The sequence below is a fragment of the Thermobia domestica genome, chromosome 11 (assembly GCF_964235325.1).
Source record: "Thermobia domestica chromosome 11, izTheDome1.hap1.1, whole genome shotgun sequence".
Classification (NCBI taxonomy): domain Eukaryota; kingdom Metazoa; phylum Arthropoda; class Insecta; order Zygentoma; family Lepismatidae; genus Thermobia; species Thermobia domestica.
The window spans coordinates 209,316,709-209,340,070 of record NC_137464.1 but is presented as its reverse complement, the minus strand read 5'-3'; the positions used below and the strand labels follow the sequence as shown (position 1 = coordinate 209,340,070).

The 23,362-nt window shown below is 35.2% G+C and overlaps 1 protein-coding gene across 1 annotated transcript in view; it reads right to left on the bottom strand.

The window, feature by feature from the left end:
• Nucleotides 1-11,090: 11,090 nt before the first annotated feature.
• LOC145665441 (pickpocket protein 28-like) overlaps nucleotides 11,091-23,362 on the bottom strand; it is a 65,812-nt gene continuing 53,540 nt past the window's right edge. The window contains exons 8-11 of the mRNA XM_081732749.1: nucleotides 21,551-21,610; nucleotides 16,053-16,194; nucleotides 14,029-14,114; nucleotides 11,091-11,341 (exon numbers count right to left, since the gene is read on the bottom strand). Of these exons, the coding sequence (XP_081588875.1) occupies nucleotides 11,091-11,341; nucleotides 14,029-14,114; nucleotides 16,053-16,194; nucleotides 21,551-21,610 (539 nt within the window). The remainder of the gene's footprint in view (nucleotides 11,342-14,028; nucleotides 14,115-16,052; nucleotides 16,195-21,550; nucleotides 21,611-23,362) is intronic.

The window sequence follows — 23,362 nt, the reverse complement described above, 5'->3', positions numbered from 1 at the left end:
TAATAAAGCCAGATTGGTTCATAAATAATGGAAGTGCAGGAGCAGATAAAGCACTTGCACAAGACATTGTCTGGATACTTTGCAGAATGAGTGATCGAAACGCTTAGAAGATTCCTTCGTCGACAGGATTCAATGCATTGTCTTCTATATCAGCCAAAAATAGTTTAACAACTGTGGGATGTATGTCAATTATCAATGCTGCTGCTCATGAAGAAAATACTCTGTGGAATGAAATCCAACAATGTCTGAAAATATCAAACTCAACCCTGGACATCCAACAGTTTCAACATTTGACAAAAATCTTCACTGCAAAGCAAAATCATTAACATGGTTAAATAATGACGCCTCCAGAAAAACTTGTGATCAAACTTGAGGGATTTCACATAGCTCTGAATTTCATGCGTGCTATTAGAGAGCACATGACAGGTTCAGATCTTACTGAAATCTGGTACCAAAGTGGTGTGTTTGGAGCAAAGGCAGTACAAATATCTTAGGTGGAAAATCATACAATCGTTCTATACGTGCCCACAAATTAAATTATGAAACATTGCAAACAATTTTATTGCCACATGGTATGGAAGTATTTATTTTGCTTTTATTCACTTCCGTTTCCAAGAAAAATCAATGACCAACATTTTGGTTTTGTCATCCACAATATCTTGTTTGACACGGTTTTTTGCTTCATTTTAAACACTTTCATTGAATTTTGTATCCCTTCAAACATACTGTTTGACATCAAACTTGGGTAGGTTAATAAGTAAAAATAGGACGGCCATTTTGAAAATTCTTGTCTGCCGTATTGAAAATATATTTTAATGTGTCCTACTATCACATTTTAAATAATTTGTCTAAACTTATACAACCTCATATCATACATATACTAAGTATGCATATATTGAGCGTTTTCATGTACATTTACAGATACAGTAGTGTTTCTGGCAATTACCATTACTTTCCAAAATGGCGGCTCCTGATGTAATTTTAGAAATTCAAGAATGCCAACAAATCGTTTCATGTTCCCTAGGGACCCATAAATCAAAATATATCGGTAACATATTGTACCCCCTAAGCTCCCATTACTCGATTTCGCCGCTAGACTATGACCCATTGTTTAACAATGACAATAGCTACAAGAACATGTCAACAATGTCAATTACTAACTAGCTCCAAAGCAACATCTATTATAACCTGAGGTTGCCGTCACATATATTTTATAAGGTAGTTATATTATTTAACCTTACATCTTGTTATATGTCAGATACAGATCTACGCGTAATTATTAACTTAAGATCCATACATTAATTATACGTATTACAAAATATTACACAAATTTCCATCCGGACAATGTGTCGATGATCATGCATTTCGCGCAATTCGCTCATTCGTGTTCTTTTTGTTCAACTTTCTGAAAGCTTCTTTTAGTAGACAGAGTTTGGAATGTTTAGGAGAGAAATCACTTTCTTTCATCTTTGATACCACACGAATTGAGAAGAAATAGATTACTTCAACTATACTGAGAACACTGAACCCTAAGAATAGTCCAAGGAATCCACCACAATTTGCTGAAAGCAAAAAGTATTTAAAATAAGAATTTATTTAAAAGAGTAATCAAAATTTATCTTAATCATAGAGCAACATACATTAAACAATTTTCTACGAAAAGACATATGCGGTTACAGTCTGGAACCGGTATAGAATTATTGTACTGATCCACACCTAAATTCATTGCATGTATACTTCTTCTGTAAATCGACTCTCAGTAGTTCAAACGATCATATTTATAGTGTAGACTTGCATTCTACTGCAAGTCTGACTTTTATTAGGAGGGCGTCTGACTTTAGGCAAGATTGACTTTAGGAGGGCTTCAGTATACGTACAAGATAAGAACTACTGTGCATAAACACTAACCAACCAGGGGCGTCATTAGGGGAGCAAGAGCACCACCGACATAAGACTTTCACGTTTTGTACTAGTATATTAGTAGACAATCTATTAAAGTATATATATATATATATATATATATATATATATATATATATATATATATATATATATATATATATATATATATATATATATATTCCTCAAACTCTTAGGGGGCAATTGCCTCCCCTTCCCCCCTAAATGATGCACCTGTAACCAACTTTTGCGGCCCCTAAAAAGTACGAATGCTATCTAACCGAGCCAGGGCAGGAGCGCAGTAGGGAAGTCCGAGCAGTAGCGAGGGAAGGGGGCATTAGTAGGAGCGGGTACGTCAGTGACAGTGAGTATTCACATAAACAAGGTTAGCCCAAAGCACTGCATAAAGCATAAAAGCATTTTATTATATGTTGGATTATGTATTTGTAATTACTAAAGACCAGGGTGGCCACTCACCTGGAAAACCTGGAAAACCGGGAAAAGTCAGGGAATTTTTTAATTCTGGCAAAGTCAGGGAAAAGTCACGGAATTTTGATGAAAAACATGGAATTTTTACTCGGGGGAAAATTTACCTTCTGCTGTATTCCTAGCCATTTAGCCAGTTTATTTATATACAAAATAGCTTTGGTCGCTGGGGGCTTCGCCCCCAGATTTCTCCTTCGTTCCAGGTTTCGTTTATCTTGCTCTGTTGGTTTGGGCTGCGCATACTTTCTTCATATTCTTTTGTCATTTAGTGCTGCCCATGAATTGAGCTGGAGCGAAATCGGGACGATTTTGTAATTAGCACACTTGTTATGTTCGATGGCTGCTCGATTTCTAGAATTCGATCGAGGCTGCGCCCCTGCATCCCGTTTTGGTAGTCACGTGATTAATATAAAGGCTGAACGATAGTTGAGTATTTCTGCCGGAAGAGTTCCGAATGTGTGTCGAATTCCACAAAATGTGTGGAATTTTGGTTAATGCGTGTATTTCTATGTGGAATCAAAAACTGTGTGGATTCCACATGCATTTGTACTTAGTGGCGGCAGTACTTTTTGCGACACACGATTAATTGGCCATGCTTTTTTTTACAGATATTTGACTTTTTGACCACCAACTTGAAGTAATGGCATTCCCCTCCCCCTAGTTTTTACACCCAATTCCGCTACTGCATGTACTACTGTTCTAAAAAAAAAAAAAAAAAAATCAGCCACAAACAAAATTTTCTGATTTCTTAAAAGCACATTTTAATAGTGCTCATTTACTTCAGTTCCGTTGTTTTGTTACACAATATTTCCCATCTATGTCGACCTGTTCCCCGGTTGCATAACCACCGCACGCCACTGCTGGCACGACAAAACCTTTGGGACCCGGGCCTACCTAAAGTTGTTAATGCCGGCTTTCTAGACCGAAGTCCACTACTTCTTAATACAGGTAGCTCCATAATTGTCCTCTCCATACTCTCTGGGCCAACACCAAAACTTTTGAGTGTCCACAAGATATCGAACCCGGGACTACGTGCATCGTACGCACACGCGCTAACCATCCGGTTCAGTATATATATATAATGTACGTTAGCTACGCCCGCCGCATCGATGTGTGCTTGTGTGAAATTGTGTGGTATTCAAACGTGCTACGCGTGTGTTTTGGACCTCGTGATCTGGCAGCTGGATTTAAGAGGTTGAGGATTAAGGAGGTAAGTAAAGATAGATTATGCATATGCAGTTATTAAAAATATATAAAACCTTAAGAGTTATTTCAGAATACATACGAATCACGATTGTGCTGTTTTATGTTTGCGTGTGAGAGGGGGATCACACGTCGTGTGGCTTGTAACAACAGCGCAGTTATAAATTTATCTATTTTTATTTATCTTTTATTTATTTATTTATTTTTTATTTATTTTTTGTTTGTGTTCAGCTTTGTGAGTACTTTGAATTGTTAGTAATGAAAACACGTAACTTTATAGAGCCATAGGGGTGTGCCTACTGAATTTTTGTGATACATTGTTTGCAATAAGGATGTAGATAGGTCTAACTATTCTTACATGTAGGCCTGTGTGACCATTAAAGACGGTATCTTTTAGTTATGTGCAAGAGGGTTGGGTAAGGGTCAGTCGACTACTCTGGAAAATTGCATAGGTTAATAATAATTTCTATAATAGAAAGTTATGCTTTCAAATTAAAAGATTATACTTATTAAGGAAGCTTGTATTCTTCACCCTCCCTGCGAAATTTTCTGTGGACGCCTTTGTTCATGACTGATGTATAGTACTGTTCAATTACAACATAGTGAAAAATATGCTGAGGTAGTGATGACGGGTTCGTAGCATGGAAATTTCATATTTCCATGAAAAATAGTCAAAGGTCTACAGAATACGTATGCAAAATTTGAATATGATACCTTGAAAACTAAGGTCACAAAAAATTCGTGAAAATTTCCTAAAGAAAAAAATGCGATTTTACGCTTCCGCGCCCCCCTCCCCCGTTTTGCGCCGCCAAGTTGACGGTCTGCGAAAAACCCGTGTGAGCAGTGTTGAATTTAGAAACTTTTCTCCGGGGGAGGGATAATGCTGGATGGATATGTTGGAGAAAATCATACCAATATTAATATCTTGTGAATTTTCTCATGTGTCTTCGGGGAGAGGGATTTTTTATCTCCGGGGGAAATGTCCCCCGGGGCACCTCTGAATTCAACACTGCATGTGGGATGATCTTTGCTCATTCTGTGAATGAACAATAAGAAAAACCAGCTTATCGCTCGTGTGTGAGCTTTATATGAGTTTTAAAACAACACTATGATATAAAAGTATACTAACAATTTGTAAAGGCCTGTACGTTAGTATAATGGGCCTAATTTCAAATATGAAATATCTTTATTTTAAATGATTTCGGTCTAAATTCAGTATATCTGCACATAACTACGCATTTGTAATTCAATACGGTTATATTTTAATTCATTTTACATTATAAAATAATATTTAACTGAAAGTTTCAATTTATTGTTTTTAACAATGGAATTATTGCTTGCCAACAACATACGTTGTTAGATGCCCGGGGGCCTGGAATCACAAAAGAATAATTAAAAGCAATAATTTTACTGGAATTTAGGGGTTCGTGTCCCTGAGTTGGCCAAGGTTCCTGTCGTGGTGTGTGAATTTATTGTGTATACCTTAGGTATGATTAACGTGTCAGTTTTCGTTAACGCGCGTAACCACCCGTAGGAGTGATAAAATATACACTGATAATTTTTATGAATTTTTCCAATGTCAATGATTTGTAAATATTATGTAAAACGACATTTCTGCGATGGGTTGGATTTATTTTCTGTAATTTTGAGCCGTTTATCGACCTTTTCGCGTATTGTTCGTATTTGTATTTGAGTTTCCGTTACATTCGATTTTCCGAACCTAAATTCTAGTACAGATTTGTTTTGGTCTGAGGAAATAAGCATGCATATTGATTGTAACATTCCGCAAATGTTGATTCGTCCTATATAAATTATTCGCTTCTAAATATGTAAAGAGAATAACGGATGGCTGATTCATGGGCGTCGATTAGGGGGGCAAGGGGCAGTTGCCCCCCCACTTTTTTGAAATGACCCATTAATGTATATAGTTTCCTTTGAAAATATAAAGTTTTTGTATGTATTAACGGTTCATAGAATAAAAATGGTGCCATAAAATATTTGCTGCTCCGTGAGTACGTCCCGTGCAGTTAAGAAAGCTACAAGAATTGCGTTTTAATTGCCACGAAAAATGGCTCAAAAATTAACCTATTAGCACGCCAGAATTCGAGTGTACTTTCATTTCTTCTTACAAGGGTTCGTACAAGGGTCTTACGAGTGTACTTTCATTTCTTCTTATATGTTACTCAGCCGCTTTGGAACTAATTGAGATAAAATTTCGCAAAAAAAAAAAAAAAAAAAAAAAAAAAAAGTCCTTCACAAGCAGTGTTTCTTTCAGGAACAATGTTCCGGGGGCACACTTAGTATTCCGGAGGGGCACTGCAGGTACTATTCTGTTTATTATTATATGATAGACTGTTATTTTGGTCTCCTTCGGGGGGAACTCACAGAGCTTCAGAGGGCAGTGCTCCCCAAAAAACATGTCTGGAAGAAACACTGTTCACAAGTTATTCTTTAATTGCACAAAAATCGACAGTTCCTAAAATGTCTTTTCTTCTTTCTACTAGTAAGGGATATTTTGATTTGATTTTTTTGAGTTTAACATTCCGTTCAGCAGTGAGGCTATATGAGACATGGACCTACTGATTAACGTGGAATACGAACCACATGAGCTCCCGCCAGGAATCGAACCCGGGTCTCCCACGTCAAAGACGCGGCATTGTTTTGCAGTGTAATATACGAGTGTAGGGCAGTAGCGTATATTGTGGGCTATCAAAGCTATCACTGAAGCCAATATCTAAAGTGAACTAGACAGTTGCTAGTGCTAATTCTTCGAAATGTGTAATAAAACTACAGAAAAGACTGCACTGTTAGTGAAGTTAACATTTAATCAACTAGCCTTATTGTCCGGATCTGCTAGGTCTAGTGATAGCCCAAGTCACAATCCCAGCATACGCCACTGGTTTAGGGGTACAATTTTATATATATAATTAAATTTAGTGAATTCAACATAATTTTAGGTTTTAGAATTATTTTACATAACTGAAGTGGGGAGTTATTCTAAGTATTGTTGAGTTTTGATGTATTCCAAGAAAGTGAAAATTGTACCTAATGGCAAGGAACATGTTTCTCGGAAGCTGCAAAAGTATTTCTTTAAATGTCGCAGCATAAGCTTGTAGTATTTACTGTCTTTCTAACAGTAATAACATATAATAGCATGCATGGAATTAAAAATATAAGTTGTTAATTAATTCCCAGTTTCAAAATAACTTTTGCAAAACAAGCCTCATCTATATATTTAATGCGCGTGTCTGCCTGTCTATCTGTACCCAAAATATTCACAGACTAAAAGCTAAAGGGGCTACGGGTACCAAATCTTGACGCATTCGCAATTTGCATAATCACGATTCCGGCGAACTTCCATGTGTTTAGTTTTATCTGCGTTTACTTCTAACCCCATTTCCCTGCAAGCGTTTAATAAAATCTCTGCATTTCGTCCTATTGTTCCTTTATCTCCCCCTATCAGATTTACATCATAGGCATATGCCATAACCTGGTGAACACCTTTTAGCTCTAGGCCCTGGTTGCTATCCTTTAATTTGCTTATAGCATACTCCAGGACAAAGTTGAATAATAATGGCGACAAAGCGTCTCCTTGCTTCAGACCATTCTCAACGTGCTTGCGGACAAGTATTTTCCTACGCGGACTTTGCTTTGGGATTCGCTTAAACACATCTTATTAATCTAACTTTTTCGGTATACCAAATTCAGTAATAACGTTGAGCAATGAGAAACAATAGACAGTGTGCTTATTTTACTGTTGTTGTTATATATATATATTTCTGATGTGAATGAATTGTACACTCATATTCATATTATTATTTTTCATTTCAGTTTGCGTCTCAATCATGTCTAAAAAAAGCTACTTTTTCAAACGACTGGCTGTCCAACCCAAATTTCTCATTGTGGCTTTCTGCTGTGAAGGACAACAAGAATGCTGCATTCTGTAAGATTTGCAGAAATACTTTTAGCCTCAGAACATGGGGAAACGGGCTATTATTAGCCTTATGGAAGGCAAAAAAACACACTGCAGCTGTGAAGAACTCTGTAGTAACTCGGCCGATAACAACTTTTTGTCAGCAAAAGAATGCTGTGGAATGTAGTGGTCAGAATCCAGGTCCTTCTTGTCCCGCTGAAGAACTGGTTGTAAGTAAAGAGATGCTGGTGGCTTCCGGAGAATCTATTAAAAATAAACATGCTAATGTTATGAAGTCGTTTCTAGTGTCTGAGTCAGTAACTAAAGCTGAAGTTCTGTGGTGTTTGCAGGCAGTAATGCAACACTTGTCATTCCGATCTGCTTCCCGACTGGCTAACAAATTTCAAGCTCATGGTCCCTGATAGCGAAATTTGTAGTAAGATGCAATTACAACGTACCAAGTTAGCTTATACTATCGTTCATGGTCTTGGACGACTTTTTAAAGGTGATCTTCTCAAAGAAATAGAAGCTTGCAAGCATTATGTTATTGGGTTTGATGAAAGCCTTAACAAAGTCTCGCAAAAGCAGCAAATAGACCTTACGATTCGGTTTTGGGACAATGAAAGAAACCAAGTGTCAGCAAGATATTTAAATTCAGTGTTCCTCGGACATTCAACGTCAGCATACATTCAAGTTAGTTTCAAGAATGGTATCTTAGGTTTGGACCTCAAGAAAATTGTTCAAGTTTCGATGGATGGCCCACATGTTAACTTCAAATTTTTAAGTGACCTGCAGAAAGATCTTGCAAGTTCACCTTCAGATCCAATTCTTCTTGATATTGGAAGTTGTGGGCTGCATACTATGAATTGTGCTTTTAAAGCTGCCATGCAAGCAACAGGTTGGAAATTAGAAGAATTCCTAAGGGCGTCTTATAATTTATTCAAAGACGTTCCAGCTCGTCGTGCAGATTACATAAGATGCACAGGGTCTTCTGTGTTTCCGAAAAAAATTTTGCAGCATTAGATGGACAGAAAATTTAGTCGTTGCTTGCCGGGCGATGGAAATATTACCGAACGTAAAGAAATACGTACAGTGGGCTGTTGATGAGAAGAAAGTACCACAGTGCAAAAGCTTTGATACTGTAAGACATTTCACAAATGATAACCTGCTTGGTGCAAAACTTGGCTTTTTCACAACATTAGCAAAAACTGTTGAACCTTTCCTGCGTGAATTTCAGGGAGAAGCTCCATTAGCTCCTTTCCTTTACAACTTGCTCCAGGCCATAGTATTGTCTGTTGCAGTTCGTTTTGTGAAAGATAGTGTTTTGGAAGGCCGGCCATTGGTTAAGATTGATTTCAATAATAGCGAAAACTTAAAGCCAGCCAAGTTTGTAAACATTGGGTACACATCAAAGGATGCTATACGAAAAACCAATACCGTATCGGATAGACAGACTCTTGAATTTCGACAAGACTCGCGCAGGATGTCATAAATTCATGCTGAAAATAATGGACAGGTCACCTCTAAAATTCAACCTGACAAGAGCAATTTCTTTCCTGGATCCAAGTGTGTTTGTTATGGATGACACTGTAGCTGCAAAGAGATTGTCCAATTGCCTAGAAATTGTAGTATCCAAAAATTGGATTTTAAGAACATTAGCTGATGAAATCCAAGGTGAATTCAAAGTTTTTGCTAAAAATCTTCTTGTATTGGAAGCAATGAGGAATTATGACAGGAAAAGTAAGAGATTAGATGACCATTGGTTGGAGATGCTGCATTTAGGCGCATGCTCAATACATATGACTGATTTTGTGAAATTTCTCCTCCTTTTATCTCATGGAAATGCTAGTGTGGGGAGGGGATTTTCAATCAACAAAGAATGTTTAATTGAAAATCAAAGCGAGTTGAGTCTAATTGCACTCAGGCAGGTACATGATAAAATTTCAGCTGTGGGTGGTATTGATAAGAGTCCAATTACAAAGAGGGTTGTCCATGCTGCCCGCAATGCTCATGGAGTATATGTTGAGTCTTTGAGGAATCAAGAAGAGGAAGAGAAGAAACAGAAGAAGAGAAATGCCATTAAGGATAAAGTTATTGAACTCGAGGCGAAGAAAGTGAAGTTGTTGAATGATGTCAAGGAGAAACTGTCTGCAATTGATGATGAGATTATTGGTTTGAAGTCTTAATACATTTAAGTGGATGTGGTCTTAACTTCAGTTTGATTTTAGTGAACTGCAAATCTGTGATTTGAGGTTTTAAAACATTTCAGTAAAGTAGTGTTCGTTCCAGTAATTTGTGTTTTAGTACTGGACTGTAAGTGTGTGTACTTTTGTGACTAGTATTAAGCTTAAGGTTGGAAAGCGATAGGGATAGACATTCCTCTTCTCGTTCTGTGCAGCAGTTGGTTACAGTGGAGTGGAAACACACAGGAGAATTGAAAATTAGGCAAGTAAGTGATTAAAATTATTTATCTTCGCTAGTGTTTTTTGTGATTCTTTTTTTAATAATGATCCTCTAGTCCACATTGCATTTCACTTGTAGCTTCTGTTTAAGCTTTGAAAAACAATGATATACCAATTTTAGATATCTCTAGAAATTTTCTGGAAAACCGGGAAAATTTCTGGAAAACTCAGGGAAAAGTCAGGGAATTTTGAAATTCCAAATGAGTGGCCACCCTGAAGACGTTATAGGTAATATTTCGATATATTTCCATTGCTTGCACATTTCTGTTCCAAAGTAACATAACATAATACTAACGTAAATTTCACAAATATGTGGGTCCGTTAACTGTCCGATACTTCTATTTTTGCGCGTCATGAGTTAGAACACTGACTTCAGATATTTTACCTCATTTTAGTTCGTATATTTTGATTAATTGCTACCTAGTGGACGAATCGGTGCTTAACATGTTAGATTTTCAATAATATTTTTCTACGTACATACGCATCGCACACATATTTAGACTAGCCTAATTACACACTGGTCTCCTAAATATTATTACAAATTGGGTAAATTTTACAAATATTTAGATCCGTACAGTATATCTGCTCCCTGGAACCACATATTTGTAACCTTTACGGAGGAAATATGTGATTATTTGAATAGTACATTGAGTAAATAATAAAAATTATGGAGATTGTACCTCTGAGAGGCTTAATAAAGTAGAAATACATGATCCAACGAAGAAGGTTTGAAGCAGAGAATCGTCCATACGGAAGCCATTAGAAAGGGAAGTGAAGTGAAATACTATGCTATGTGAAGACAGTGTGATACTTTATGATGCAGAATAATTCATGTGTCTAAAAAGTGTTCTACACGTAAGGAAGTGAATTGCACTATGCGAAGGCAGTGTTAGCTCATGACTCGCAACCATAGAACTGTCTCAAAAATATTTCACACCTAAGGGATCTCCAAATAAGAAAATATTACAAGTATATGTAGAAAATGTGAGGGATAACGTCTTTAGCATTGTGTCCATCATCATGTGTCTACGCGACAACGAGCAACAGCCACTACGCTTGCCACCGTTATCACCTGACTTCTCCCGGTGTCTTCGGGCAGGTATCCACACCCGCGCTCCGCATGAAGTCTAACCCATACTTGGAGGTACAAATCCCTTTGTGAGGATTCCTAAAGTCGTGTCCCTATGTGAACCGTCCTGCAATTTGACAGTGCGCTTGTCGTTTGCTGCGCATGACTTGATGTAATTGAAAACAAGAGATCTTTGCCATGTTACGCCTATAGGCCGAAGCCATACAGCCATAATTGGTTGATGAAGTTCAGAAGTGTGTGCCAAATTGCAGCACATCATTAAGTCCATGTGATTCCAGATCAGCGATGCTAGACAAGTGGATTGAACTAGGTCGAGAGTTACAACGGCAGAAATATAGTACAGCTAAAAGTGATTAGGTAGGGTTGTGAAGCAACGTTTAAATCCTCCTAAAGTGAATTTATACCTAGGAATCCAACTCCTCCCATAAAAGAATTAGTGGCAGGCTACTAAGAGTCAATCTTCTGAAGAAAGAAGTAGAAATAGCATTAATGGAAATCTACACCATATATGCAATAAACGTGTATAATCCAAGACAGTTAATTACTTCATTAATCCAAATTGTTAGTTAGTTCACTACACCTAAACTATCTTAACCTATTAAACACGTATTCGACAAATATGCGTACGAAAATTGTACGTTTTCCGTTTAGAAAGAAAATACCATCATCATATTGTCTGAAAAAGGAAAGGACCCTGGAATTTCACACAGAATATTATGTAAGCAAAGTGTGTACTCAAATAATATTATATGGCATATTTGGTAATACAGAATTTATATAGTTTGATATATTCGTAATGAGTATTGTATAATATGTTGATTTATACCGTTTCCTACAATCCTCAATATTATTTAAATTATTTGGTTTCGAGGTAAATGTCGATATAACAAATATGTATGTTTCCAAATAATATTTTCACACTTGTTAGGTCTCTGGAAGTAGAACGAGTTTAGATATTGTGAAATGTGGTTTAAAGCACACTTCCATAAATAAAAGTTAATAAGTTTTAAGTTTGATTAATTACTAGAAAACATGGTGAACATACTGGTAACCATAGGCTATGCATGCTTCTAAGATTTAGCTGCCTGAAGTATGTACTTGCGTTATCTGCGAACTTTATGATTTGATAATAATCGAGGATGATTCGGTAATAATAGAGACTTAAGCAGGATATACAAATATTTGTACTTTGGCATCACATTTAAATTCAATACATATGATTGCGGGCTCTTGTAGTATTATAACCTATTTTACTACTCAAACTTGACCCTAATTCTGGTTTTAAAATGACATGCAGGGTCACTGAAATGAAAGTGACCAGGAACACTATTTGCATGGGCTACTGTACATTAGATGGCCAGCAGAAACACGGTGTGGACCTAGTAATGTAAGTCGGGTAAATACGCAGTGGGTAGGTAAATAAAAATGGGTATTTACCCATCCAAAACTGGATATTTTGAAGAAATGATACCACGGGTTTCTCCTATATTTCATTTATTGATGAAATAGTTTCAAAATGACACGTGAAATATTTTACACTAAGAGATATCACAAACATTAATCTTATAGGAATTTACGCACTACGTTTTAGTGCTAAATTTTCACCGATGTTGGTTTCTTATTGGTATGTGAGGACGTTTTAGAAACATTTATTATTTTATTCCTTCAAATTTATTGACTACTTATCTTCTCTTCGTACTGACTTAAATAATAAAAAATGTTTCAGGTACATTGCAAATGAATAGCCTTTGCCGTCTGGCAAAATCAGCAATGTAGCTTATTATGATAAAATATCATATTTGTCTGTTCTGTTTCTGTTTCTGTTAGTGAAATAAAATAACTAGTTACTCACGTACAATTGATTGTCTGTCTTATGTCTATATTGATGAAAAAATTTTAAAAAATGGTTTGTTATATAAAAGAGTAGAAGAGAGATTCATCATTGCCCATGCCACACTATTATAACGAGAGTTTTGAAATTTGGGCAGAATGTTCTTCTTGTCAGGAAAGCAAAGGGTGGCCCCGATGCTGAAGGGAATGAACTATAAACCATTACTTTCCAATGAACAGTGTTGATGCAATAGCTATTTCACTGCGAGTCTATGATTTCGTTTGCACTAACAGGGTTAATGGGCCCCAGGGACTTAGCTGTCCATTGCACCTAAATTTATGTGCAAAACCATTTCTTTGTTATGTTTATCGAATGGACTGGATTAGATTCGGATATCCGGAAGAGAGGTTCATGTCCGTTAATTGTAAGTAATTATTACTGCGTTAGTTAATATATGCTAAATTAAATCTGAAATTACTACTAAAAATATCTGTTGTTGATAATTAGTGTTTCTGTTGGAGATGATACAAATAAGGAAGGGGGAAGTTTAAATATCCACAGCTCAAAACAAATTACCTATTTTGAGTAAATACTCAGATATTTATCCAGGTATTTTATACCACTATGTGGACCAGTACTGAGTGAATTCTGATTGTTGAAACTCAACTAATAATATGAGTCGGTGGCGTGCCAAAGGACGAGTCAAATAATTCTCGATCTGTGCTTTATATCAAATTGGATACAAGTGATGGAGATGTTGGTGTATTCAGTTCATGCAGTAAGGGAGCTTGAAAGTGGGAGTGCCATGGGGCTATGGAGGACGAATCGTCAAATCACACATTTGACGTGTCGCGGACGCTATGCATCAGTATTGGTGTCATTGTTCCGGGACAGCGATAATCTCTGCCGGCTGGCATTGATCGAATGAGTGGCATCTTCCAGGGCTATAAGGTAACGGCACACGAACAACACTATTCATCATAGTTTGGGAAATCATAGTCTATAATTGCCATCGTCTCTTGGGTCAAAATGGAAGCATTAATCAGTGCAAAATCAAACAAAAAAGTCATCTAAACTGTTCCTGCACTAGCAGGAAAGTACAATAACAGCTAGAAATAAGTATATCAGCAAATATATATATTACCTAGAAAATCTACCATTGTATACGTCACAACTCTTTCACAAAAAGTGAATCTTTCTGATGACAGGACCCCTATTTCATTTGGCTTTCTGTAAGATATAAGACATTTGTTTCATTAGAAAAGACAATTACATAATTACCAGTACATAGACAATTACATAATTAGTAGACAAACATAATCAAGCTCCGACAATAAGTACTTGCAGAATCTATTGCTATTTTAACATGTGGTGGATAGGCTTTTAAAGTTAACATGCTTCGTGATGGGCGTGTTAGTGCAAGATGATAATATTATATTGATTGCACACTGTTTGTAGATCTCTTGGATGTAGTATCACCAAATACTTTTACGAAAATATTGTTAAGTATGAACTTGACTATGATTATATAATTATGTAAACAAGCACTAATACAAATATCTTCGTGCTCCTTCGTGACCAACTAGCTTTGTACACACTGTACAGGATTAATCTCCGACAAAGCATTAGCCGGATAAAACAAGATCGTATCCCATTTTAAGCGAATCAGTTCGTCTCAGAAAGTCGTGGTGACCAAAAGTGTGTTAAATTGTAATCATTGAAATAAGATAATTCTAATGAGCTCTATCGATCTGATTCGAAAAATACCCAAAACATTGTTGGGATATCTCGCGTCTCTGAGCAGCAAATATCGGCAAATATTCAGATATGTCACATTTTATCTGTCATTCCATTACAGCTACAAATTTTAGGCTGGAACAGTGACATAAAGACCATGCAATCGACTTGCTGTTTCTCTGGTTAATTGTTAGAAGCTGAAGATTGAAAGGTAAGGTTCATTGAGTTCAGATAAGCCCAAACACTAGACTAAAATACTTAAGAGCTATCTTTGATTTAAAACTGAGATAAAAAGCCTCAAATTCACAAAATTAAAGAAAAAAGTGTGCGGTTTATTAGGTCTTAATTTGTTCGGTTAGCACGATCTCATATATTTTTATAGATAATAGTAATAAATTATTTTGTACTTTTAAACACGTTATTAATATTAGTAATGCTCTTTAGAGCTTTTATTTAATCTTTCGCCTATTTTAAAATTAGTTTTCTTTTAAATCTTTTTTAATGAACCTAACTAGGTTAGGCTAGCTTCCCTTAGGCAAGGTTAATTTCAGTTAGGCTTTGATCGTTTCCTTCTGCTCATTTGTCATCCTGATATGTTACAAGTAAGATACGTCCTTATCATAAATATATCTTAATAAAATGATCGAATGCCAATTCACAATATGAATAAATTTGTTATGTTAACTCGAGTGGTGCTTGCATTAGTTAACTTCCATCATTTACTCGGAATGTTATCTGTATTACACAATTCAACTTTTCTTACAGATTTCTCCTATTATTCATTAGTATATGATACTGATTTCGCATTTGAAATGTTTCTTTTAATAAGTATATCTTCTTAATTCTATTTTATAATGGTATTATTAGGAAATCAGGACGGGTTGTTCATTAATAGTAAGAATACACTTACTAATATTTAATGTATTTTGTATTCTACATTTTATTGCACATCAGATATTTGGTTTACTTTAGGAGAACTTTTATTCATGCCAGGTTTCGCGTATATATGTTTTCATATCGTCACTGCACTAAAATAACCTTTATTTATCATTTTTGCTCAAAATATGATTTTTAGTGATATAGGAGCGTTTCGGTATAGATTACATTTATACAAAGACTCTTATGTGAAATCGTTCATATAAGGGTACTTACGTCAAAACAGAAAAACCGCTGTGATGTAGCGGTTAATTGCTCTTATCTTTTTTTCCTTTAAGATGAACAATATCTCAATATTTGGCTTAGATTTTTATGTAACACGGAACTCATGAAACTTTTGAAGTTTACGTATTAGCGCTAATCACAGATAAATAGGATTCAAAATTTTGGCAATGACAGTGCGTACTAACAAACCCTAATGGTGTTGCCACTTTTATTTTAATTTCACATGACCTCTCATTGATCATAAACTAAACAAACTTGGAAATTACCTACCTGCCTACTTTTCGCTTTGAAACTTCGTATGTGATTTCTGTGCAGGCAGGGAGGCACCTTGTGTACCGGTCTCTTACTTTGTACACTTCGTTTAGTAGTTCTTCTGAATAATTCCCAGTCAGTACACAACCAAACTTCAAAACTGAAAAAAAAACAATATAAGTTTTGAAACTATGATCACAGGAATGCTGGTTTTTATGAATTAAACCAATCTCCAAGGGATTAATTAATACTTCTGACCAAAGAACATACACTTGTTTATTAAAACTAAAATACAGTGTAATTTGGTTTACAGGTTTACTTAACATTATCTTCATTAGACACTAACTCTGTACATTACGTTAGAAAACAAATATGTTTAATACTGATGTTAAGGCAATGTTTCCGAATATACAGAGGAATTACGTAGTAAAAATTATAAAAGGAGGGGTTGAAAGGCAAGAAATAAGAAATTGGAAAAAAGAGAAAATAGTGAAAGCCTTGAGTGTAATGTGAGACAATAGTTTTTGCCCAATAGGGAACAAACTATTCAAAACTAATGAAGAACTGAGTACCGGTATAGGTTCAAGATTAAGTCCGGTGTTGTCGAAACTATTGATGAACAGATGGGACCAGAAAGTGATAGAAGAAGATGGAAACAACCTAATATTGTTTTGAAGATACGTGATGACTCTTTGGCGGTATTGAGAGGAATCAAGTAGACAAGTAGAAAAATTCGTAAAGAAAATTGAAGATTAAGAGAAAGGAATAAGACTGGAAATGGAATTGGAGGAAAACAATATTATAAACTTCCTGGCCATGAGTATAGAAAGAAAAGATAGACAATTAACTACAAGATGCGCGGCAGGGGTATATTGTCACGAAAGGAGTGATGTAGAATACAGCACCAAAAGTAACTTTATAAGGAATAACGATTGGAAAATAGAAGAAATAGATAGTGAAGAAGAAAGAAAGGAGAATATAGAGAAGTTTCACAACATACTAGAGCAGAACGGGTACAACAAAGAGAAGTTAAGGAACAGAAGAGGGAAGAAAGAAAGGAAGGAGAAAGGAAGAAGAGAAGAAATGGCACGGGATAGAGAGCATTGGGGAGAAGACAGAACTACTAACGAACTTAATAAGAAAATATGGTGTAATGGTGTACAGAAAAGGAAGACGGAGAATTCTGGAAGTGGTTAAGAAGATGAAAAGTAGAGCGAAGGAAACATGTGAGGAAAATGAAGTATATAAAGTGGCGTGTAAGGATTGTAATATGATATACATTGGGGAAATGGGGAAGAAAATTAAGGAGAAAATAAAACAACATAGGGATGATGTGACTTAAGTGAGAAAATAATTTCTTATATACATGTAAACATGTTAAAGAAACGGACTATGATATAGATTGGGAAAGTGTAGATGGGCTAGAAAGGGAAAGTAGACGTATAAGGAAATGGAAAGAAGCGCAAAGGATAAAGAAAGTAAAAAGTGACAAATTAATGAACTGGACAAGTGGAATCTTAATACATGAGCTATGGAATAAATTATTGGAACAAATTGAAGAAAAAGAGCAAGACTAGACAGATCTACATGTAATTTATATTCATATATTTAGCACTGTTATACTTATATATAGTTTTATATATTGTTACATTTTTGTTATTTCTAAATGTTTTTTTTATATTGTTATATTTATAGTCAGTTAGTTGTATTTAGTATAGTATAGTCAGTGGTATTTCAATTATATCTAATAGGCATCAAGGAAAGACTAAGAGGAGGATTTTAAGACAGTTGGTCAATAATAAACAACAGGTGAATTACAGATGTTTGGAAAAGATAAAGACAGATAGAAGGGTAATTAAGTCAGGGCAGGTGGCCGATAGATTAAATCCGAGGAAGAAAGACTCAGGTGGCTTCCCATACAAACTACGAATCTTAGTACTTTCACTTTTAGTGTATATTTCTATGCTCTGAAGATCTCTCTTCCAGTAAGTGTCTGATGAATATAACGTTAAGTTCTCGAAACTGTTACACTATATTTAAGTTTTAACAAATAAGTATATATACTCTAGCCATAGGTGTTAATTATTCCCTTAATGAGTACCAGAATCATAAGTACGGAAATATTAAATATCTATTAACAAGCAAAATGGTATTCATGAACTTTTAGAATCACACATACATTGAATCAATATCATGGGATATAAGTTTAAAAAGTATGATAGTGTGTACTATCACTGTTATTGTGTCTGTCCATCCATCTGGGAGACAAAAATCTCAACAACTACATGAAAGATCGTCACCAATTTTAGCTAGAATGTAGAGGGGTAGAAGTTAGGAATTGAGATGATTGATGAATACTACGATTTAATAATTAAATCAATTAGAACGTATAAAGAGAAAAGGATAAAATTGTTTTTCATCCTCATAATTTCCAACATGTTAATATGACTAAAAGTAGAGAATTTACAAGCCTATAATATTACAACAGTTCGTTCCACATAACCACAATCCAGTATTATTAAATAATATTTTGTATGATCAAGTATTCTTTTTTTCGCTAAGGCATCTACTTATAATTTTCGAACAATGAATCAACAAACATTAGAATAACTTTAATATAACTACTGTTTGTCCAAATATGCTTATTGAACAACGTTGTAAGTTTCGTCAATAATAAATAAACAGGAAGTATGAAGTACTCTGTTAGTGGACTACCTATCTCTAGTATCACGAGGAAGTATTATGATAAGATATTGCAAAAGTTACATGATGTCACTGAGGCGCAATGCAGTGGATGTGAATAGCTGTTCAAAGCATTCTCATTTTGCGTGACATTGACAAGGTCACATGTCCCATGTTGTGGTTGCCAAATTGACTACCCTGGGATTTCAATAAGTGTATTATCCTTCTTATTCATATGATTTGACTCCCTCAGATTATTATTTCCTAAATTTGAAGAACAAAATATCTCAAGGGACATCATTTGAGAACAAACCTACTGTCCAATTGCAATTTACAAAGACCTTCTAATGTAAAATACAGCCAATAGAAATTTTATTTGGAAAGAGGTTAAAAAGGTATGACATACCATTGGTGTATCAAGTGCATTACTCTCAAGAATAATATACTGAATGACTTCCATGCCTCTAGATCTAGTCTTTCATGACAAAACCATGAACTCTTCCTCACTCCATTCGCACAACGAAAAAAAGTCCTGTTTCCACCGATGAGCTATTGGCTTAGGAGTTGAACCCAGATTTAACCCTTTATTTAGCAGTGTTGCTTACAAGCAACCTCGCATTCCATTGCGTTATCCACACGAATTATAACTTCAGTGATAATTTAATTGGCATTATTTCTTTCATACAATATTCATATATATGATTTAATTGTCCTTTGTTTAGATAATTCTAATCTTCGTCAACAGGGGACAGTCAAATTTAGTATTGTAGAAGGTTTGTCTTCTATGTTCCGTGAACGTTCTTTGTATGTGTGTGTGTGGGGGGGGTTCTTGCTCTGTAGAAAGATATTTCAACGAAACTGCTGCTAATTACTAAAAATATTCTTTTGATATTTGACCATAATACGGCAATGCTGCTCACTAGCAACACATAAGACCTATTTTATGGAAAGGTTGCTTTGAAATAAACATCCTGTATTTTGTAACCAAAGTACAAAAATATTTTAAAAATTACGAAATTATGATGAGGAAGACATGGTTCAACCATAAAAACAAACTAAGTATTTTAATGGTATTGCTATCAATGCTTGCCAATTAAAGGGTTAAACAATTTATAGAATTATCAGCTTACATTGCACTGACTCGATAACAAAGTGACACATGTATTAACATTAAGTTACTAAGAGTCAAATTAAAGATGCATAAGAAGAAATTTCCTTATGAATTTTAGGAAGTAAATTACACAACAATAAATGCAATCATTACGATGTTGATCTCCATAAAGCGTGAAGATGCGAAACGTTAAAGAGAGTTTGTTTACATGTCGAAATTGTTTTTGGCGTTACAAATAATAATACTAATAACATAAAATTGATAATATAAAAAATACCAATAACGAAAACATATGTGAACCACATGCTATCAAATAAACAGTGCAGAATTAAATGTGTGAGAAAGCAAGAAGGAATAAAATGAAGGAACAATTAAGAATGTAAAAATAAGTGACATTTTCAAAATAGCTACACATTCTGATTAAATATCTAATGAAACAAAGCGTCTATGTGGTCATGAGTGATGATAATACAACCTATTCAGGAGAGATGTAAATAATTAGCAAAAGTAATGTTAAGAAGAAAGATTTCCACGAAGAAAAGTCTATCAAATTCCCAGTCCTGACTTTATGTAGAATATTTATCAAACATTCATTAACTAAGTACAAAGATGGAAATTAAGAGTAGAAGATCTACGGTAAAACAGTTGTATTATATCATTATTAGTAGGTCGATTAGCGAGGCAGAAGTTTTCCATACACTACGGCCCTCAGCTAACTAACCTTTTCACTATCGATCAAACGCTGGTAGTAGTTGAGATTTTCTGTCTCTCGGACAGACATAGATATAGAGTAAATATACAAAGGAGATGTTTTAATAAATGGAATCTAAGATTGGTCAGTCAGTAATTGTCTGGAATTCCTTTATATCTCTGTTGTAAAGTATCTCTCAGAAAGTAGAACAATTACTGAAGTTGCTACAGTAACGGCTATTGACATTTTCTTCATTATAATTTATAACGCTTTATATGAATACCAGAGAAGTGCCTGGTATCGGACGGGAAGAATAATACGTACTTATGCCCAATATTTGCAAATAAAGAACTTAGTAGAGTAAATAAAGCGTTGTTTCAATCAACTCCCAAGCCACTTGGCATGTATGTTCTTGACTAAACTTAGGATTGAATATCAGCGAAAATGTCACAAATCAACTTAGCGACTTCGAAAATTATTGATTCAATACTAATTCGATCACTTTGGAAATTTAATTTTTTTTACTCGTTTTCTTCGTGCCTACGGCAATGCGAGCTGAACTCAGACTTTAACGGCATCGGGGATGTCACTACCCATCTCAGTAAACCCGAAAACATGGATTTCACACTAGTGTTAGTCGTTTCCGATTATTTTTACCTGCTGCATCATACCATCAAGCTATAACTGTTGTAACATTATAGTATTTTTCCTAGATTTAAGTTACATGTGTATTCAACTTGCTTTGCAGAATGACTTTACACACTGAGTTTCATCTTCCTAATATAAAAAGTTTGTGAGGTGAGATACAGCACTTTGGTATTTTTTTAAAACCGCCAATTCCCCTTAAAACCTCCTCCTTCCCCTTCAGAGTATGCATTTAAAAAATCAAAATAGTTCATTTTCTCTTCTAGACTTCGATACACTTATTTAGAAGTATGCCAACCCAACGGTTTGCATTTGTATACTGGTTCAACGTACAACCACTTTTTTATATATAAGATTTGTGTATTAAGATTATTGTATATAACCTACCTGTTACAGCATCATTCACACACATTGTATCAGCCTCATTGCATAATTTGTTTATCCCACCTGCAGATAATAATGAAAACAACTATGAAATTTTAAATTTGCTAGATGATGTAAGAAAATTGATGTACCCTTTACTAGATTATCGAAAATCAGAAATAGCTACAGTGAAACCTCTCTAAAGCGGACAGCCATGGGGAATCAAAAATTGTCCGCTATAGAGAGGTGTCCGCCTTAAAGAGGTTTCAATATTTTCTTACGTACATTAGTAAATAAGGTAATATGCAATTTTTAAAAATATTTTTGCATGAATCATGTATTCACAAATATTACCAAAATGTTACTGTACCTGCATTATCCTTCGCCATCCAATACTTTATGTTCTAGGCACAACATGCAAATAAGATGTTATAGTTCTCTGCACTTTACATTTATCACTAGTTACTAGGTTTTCAGTAAGTCGCTTTAATTTGTGAGTTAATTGCACTCCATTAGTGTCTTTTTTGAGACAATATGATTACCCGCAGGCAAAAAGCAACGAACATTTCTTCTGCTTGGTTAGAGATTCCAGTGAGGCAGTAGAATAATGTGTCATCCCAAAAAGCGGGCAACTGCCAATCGCTTTTGTATCTAAAACAGCTTGGATGGGAGTGGAATGCAAGCAAAAAACATGAGAATGTTGTTAAACAGAGAAACTTTGTCTGGGTTGCTGAGCAGAAAGTGGAGGAGGCAAAATGTTGTCACAATACTTCCTTGGTGGCACATATATGTATTACTAAAGATGTATTTTTACAGTACTTTTCAACTTGTTTCTAGGGAAAGTATCTGTAGTACGGACGTAAATAATACCTATGAAAGACAGAAAAGACTGTCCGTTTCCGTACTAGAGAGTGTCCGCTTTAGAGAGGTTTGCCAATATGTTTTTTCCTATTACAGTGTTTGGAGATTACAAAATATGTCCGTTACGGAAGGTGACCGCTTTATAGAGGTGTCCGTTGGTAGACGTTTCACTGTACTTAGTTTTAGGACCAAAGCTGTTTAATAAACTAACAACCTCTACACAGCAGCTGCCGTTCAAGTTTTATAAAAGAAAGTTATATGATTGGTTAATAGCAAATCCACTCTATTCGATTGAAGAGTTCATTGAATATGTAGAAACTGTATCGTAATTTCCAGAGTCATTCTATTTACAAATATTATTAGGCTATTTATTATACTAGTAATCAACAACTGATTGTTTGTATGTTATGATTATTTTTTCTTCTCTTTTGTTTTATACAGACCTATATATCTATATGTATATCTCGTTTGGACGTTGACTATTGCTTGTAAAGCTCAATGGCAATAAAATATATTATACTATCTTATTATATTTCGTATTTATATAATTGTAATCCTTACAAATTATCTTACTTTTAGTCAGCGGTGCAAATTTGTTTTCAACATTGTGGGGGGGGGGGGGACGAGTAGGACCGTTCCTACAATCTTATTTTTTAAGCAATATTCAAAATATTTATGAAGCTGGAAAACAATGTTGTGCAGGATCAGAGGAAAAGAGTTGTCTTCAACATTGGCAGGTGGGCAGACTTGAGGCTTACTTTGGGGGACATCAATTTCATCTCACTTTCCTTTGGGGCAATCGGACACAAATCATCACATTTCTCCCCATAAAACACATTTAAAATCGGATTATTGAGGGGACAGTCCCCCCAGTACCAAGATTGGAGGTGACGTCCCCCTCAACCCCTCGGAATTTGTGCCAGTGCTTGTAGTACATGTTTTATTCAAATCTACAAGCTACCAAATTACTCAAGA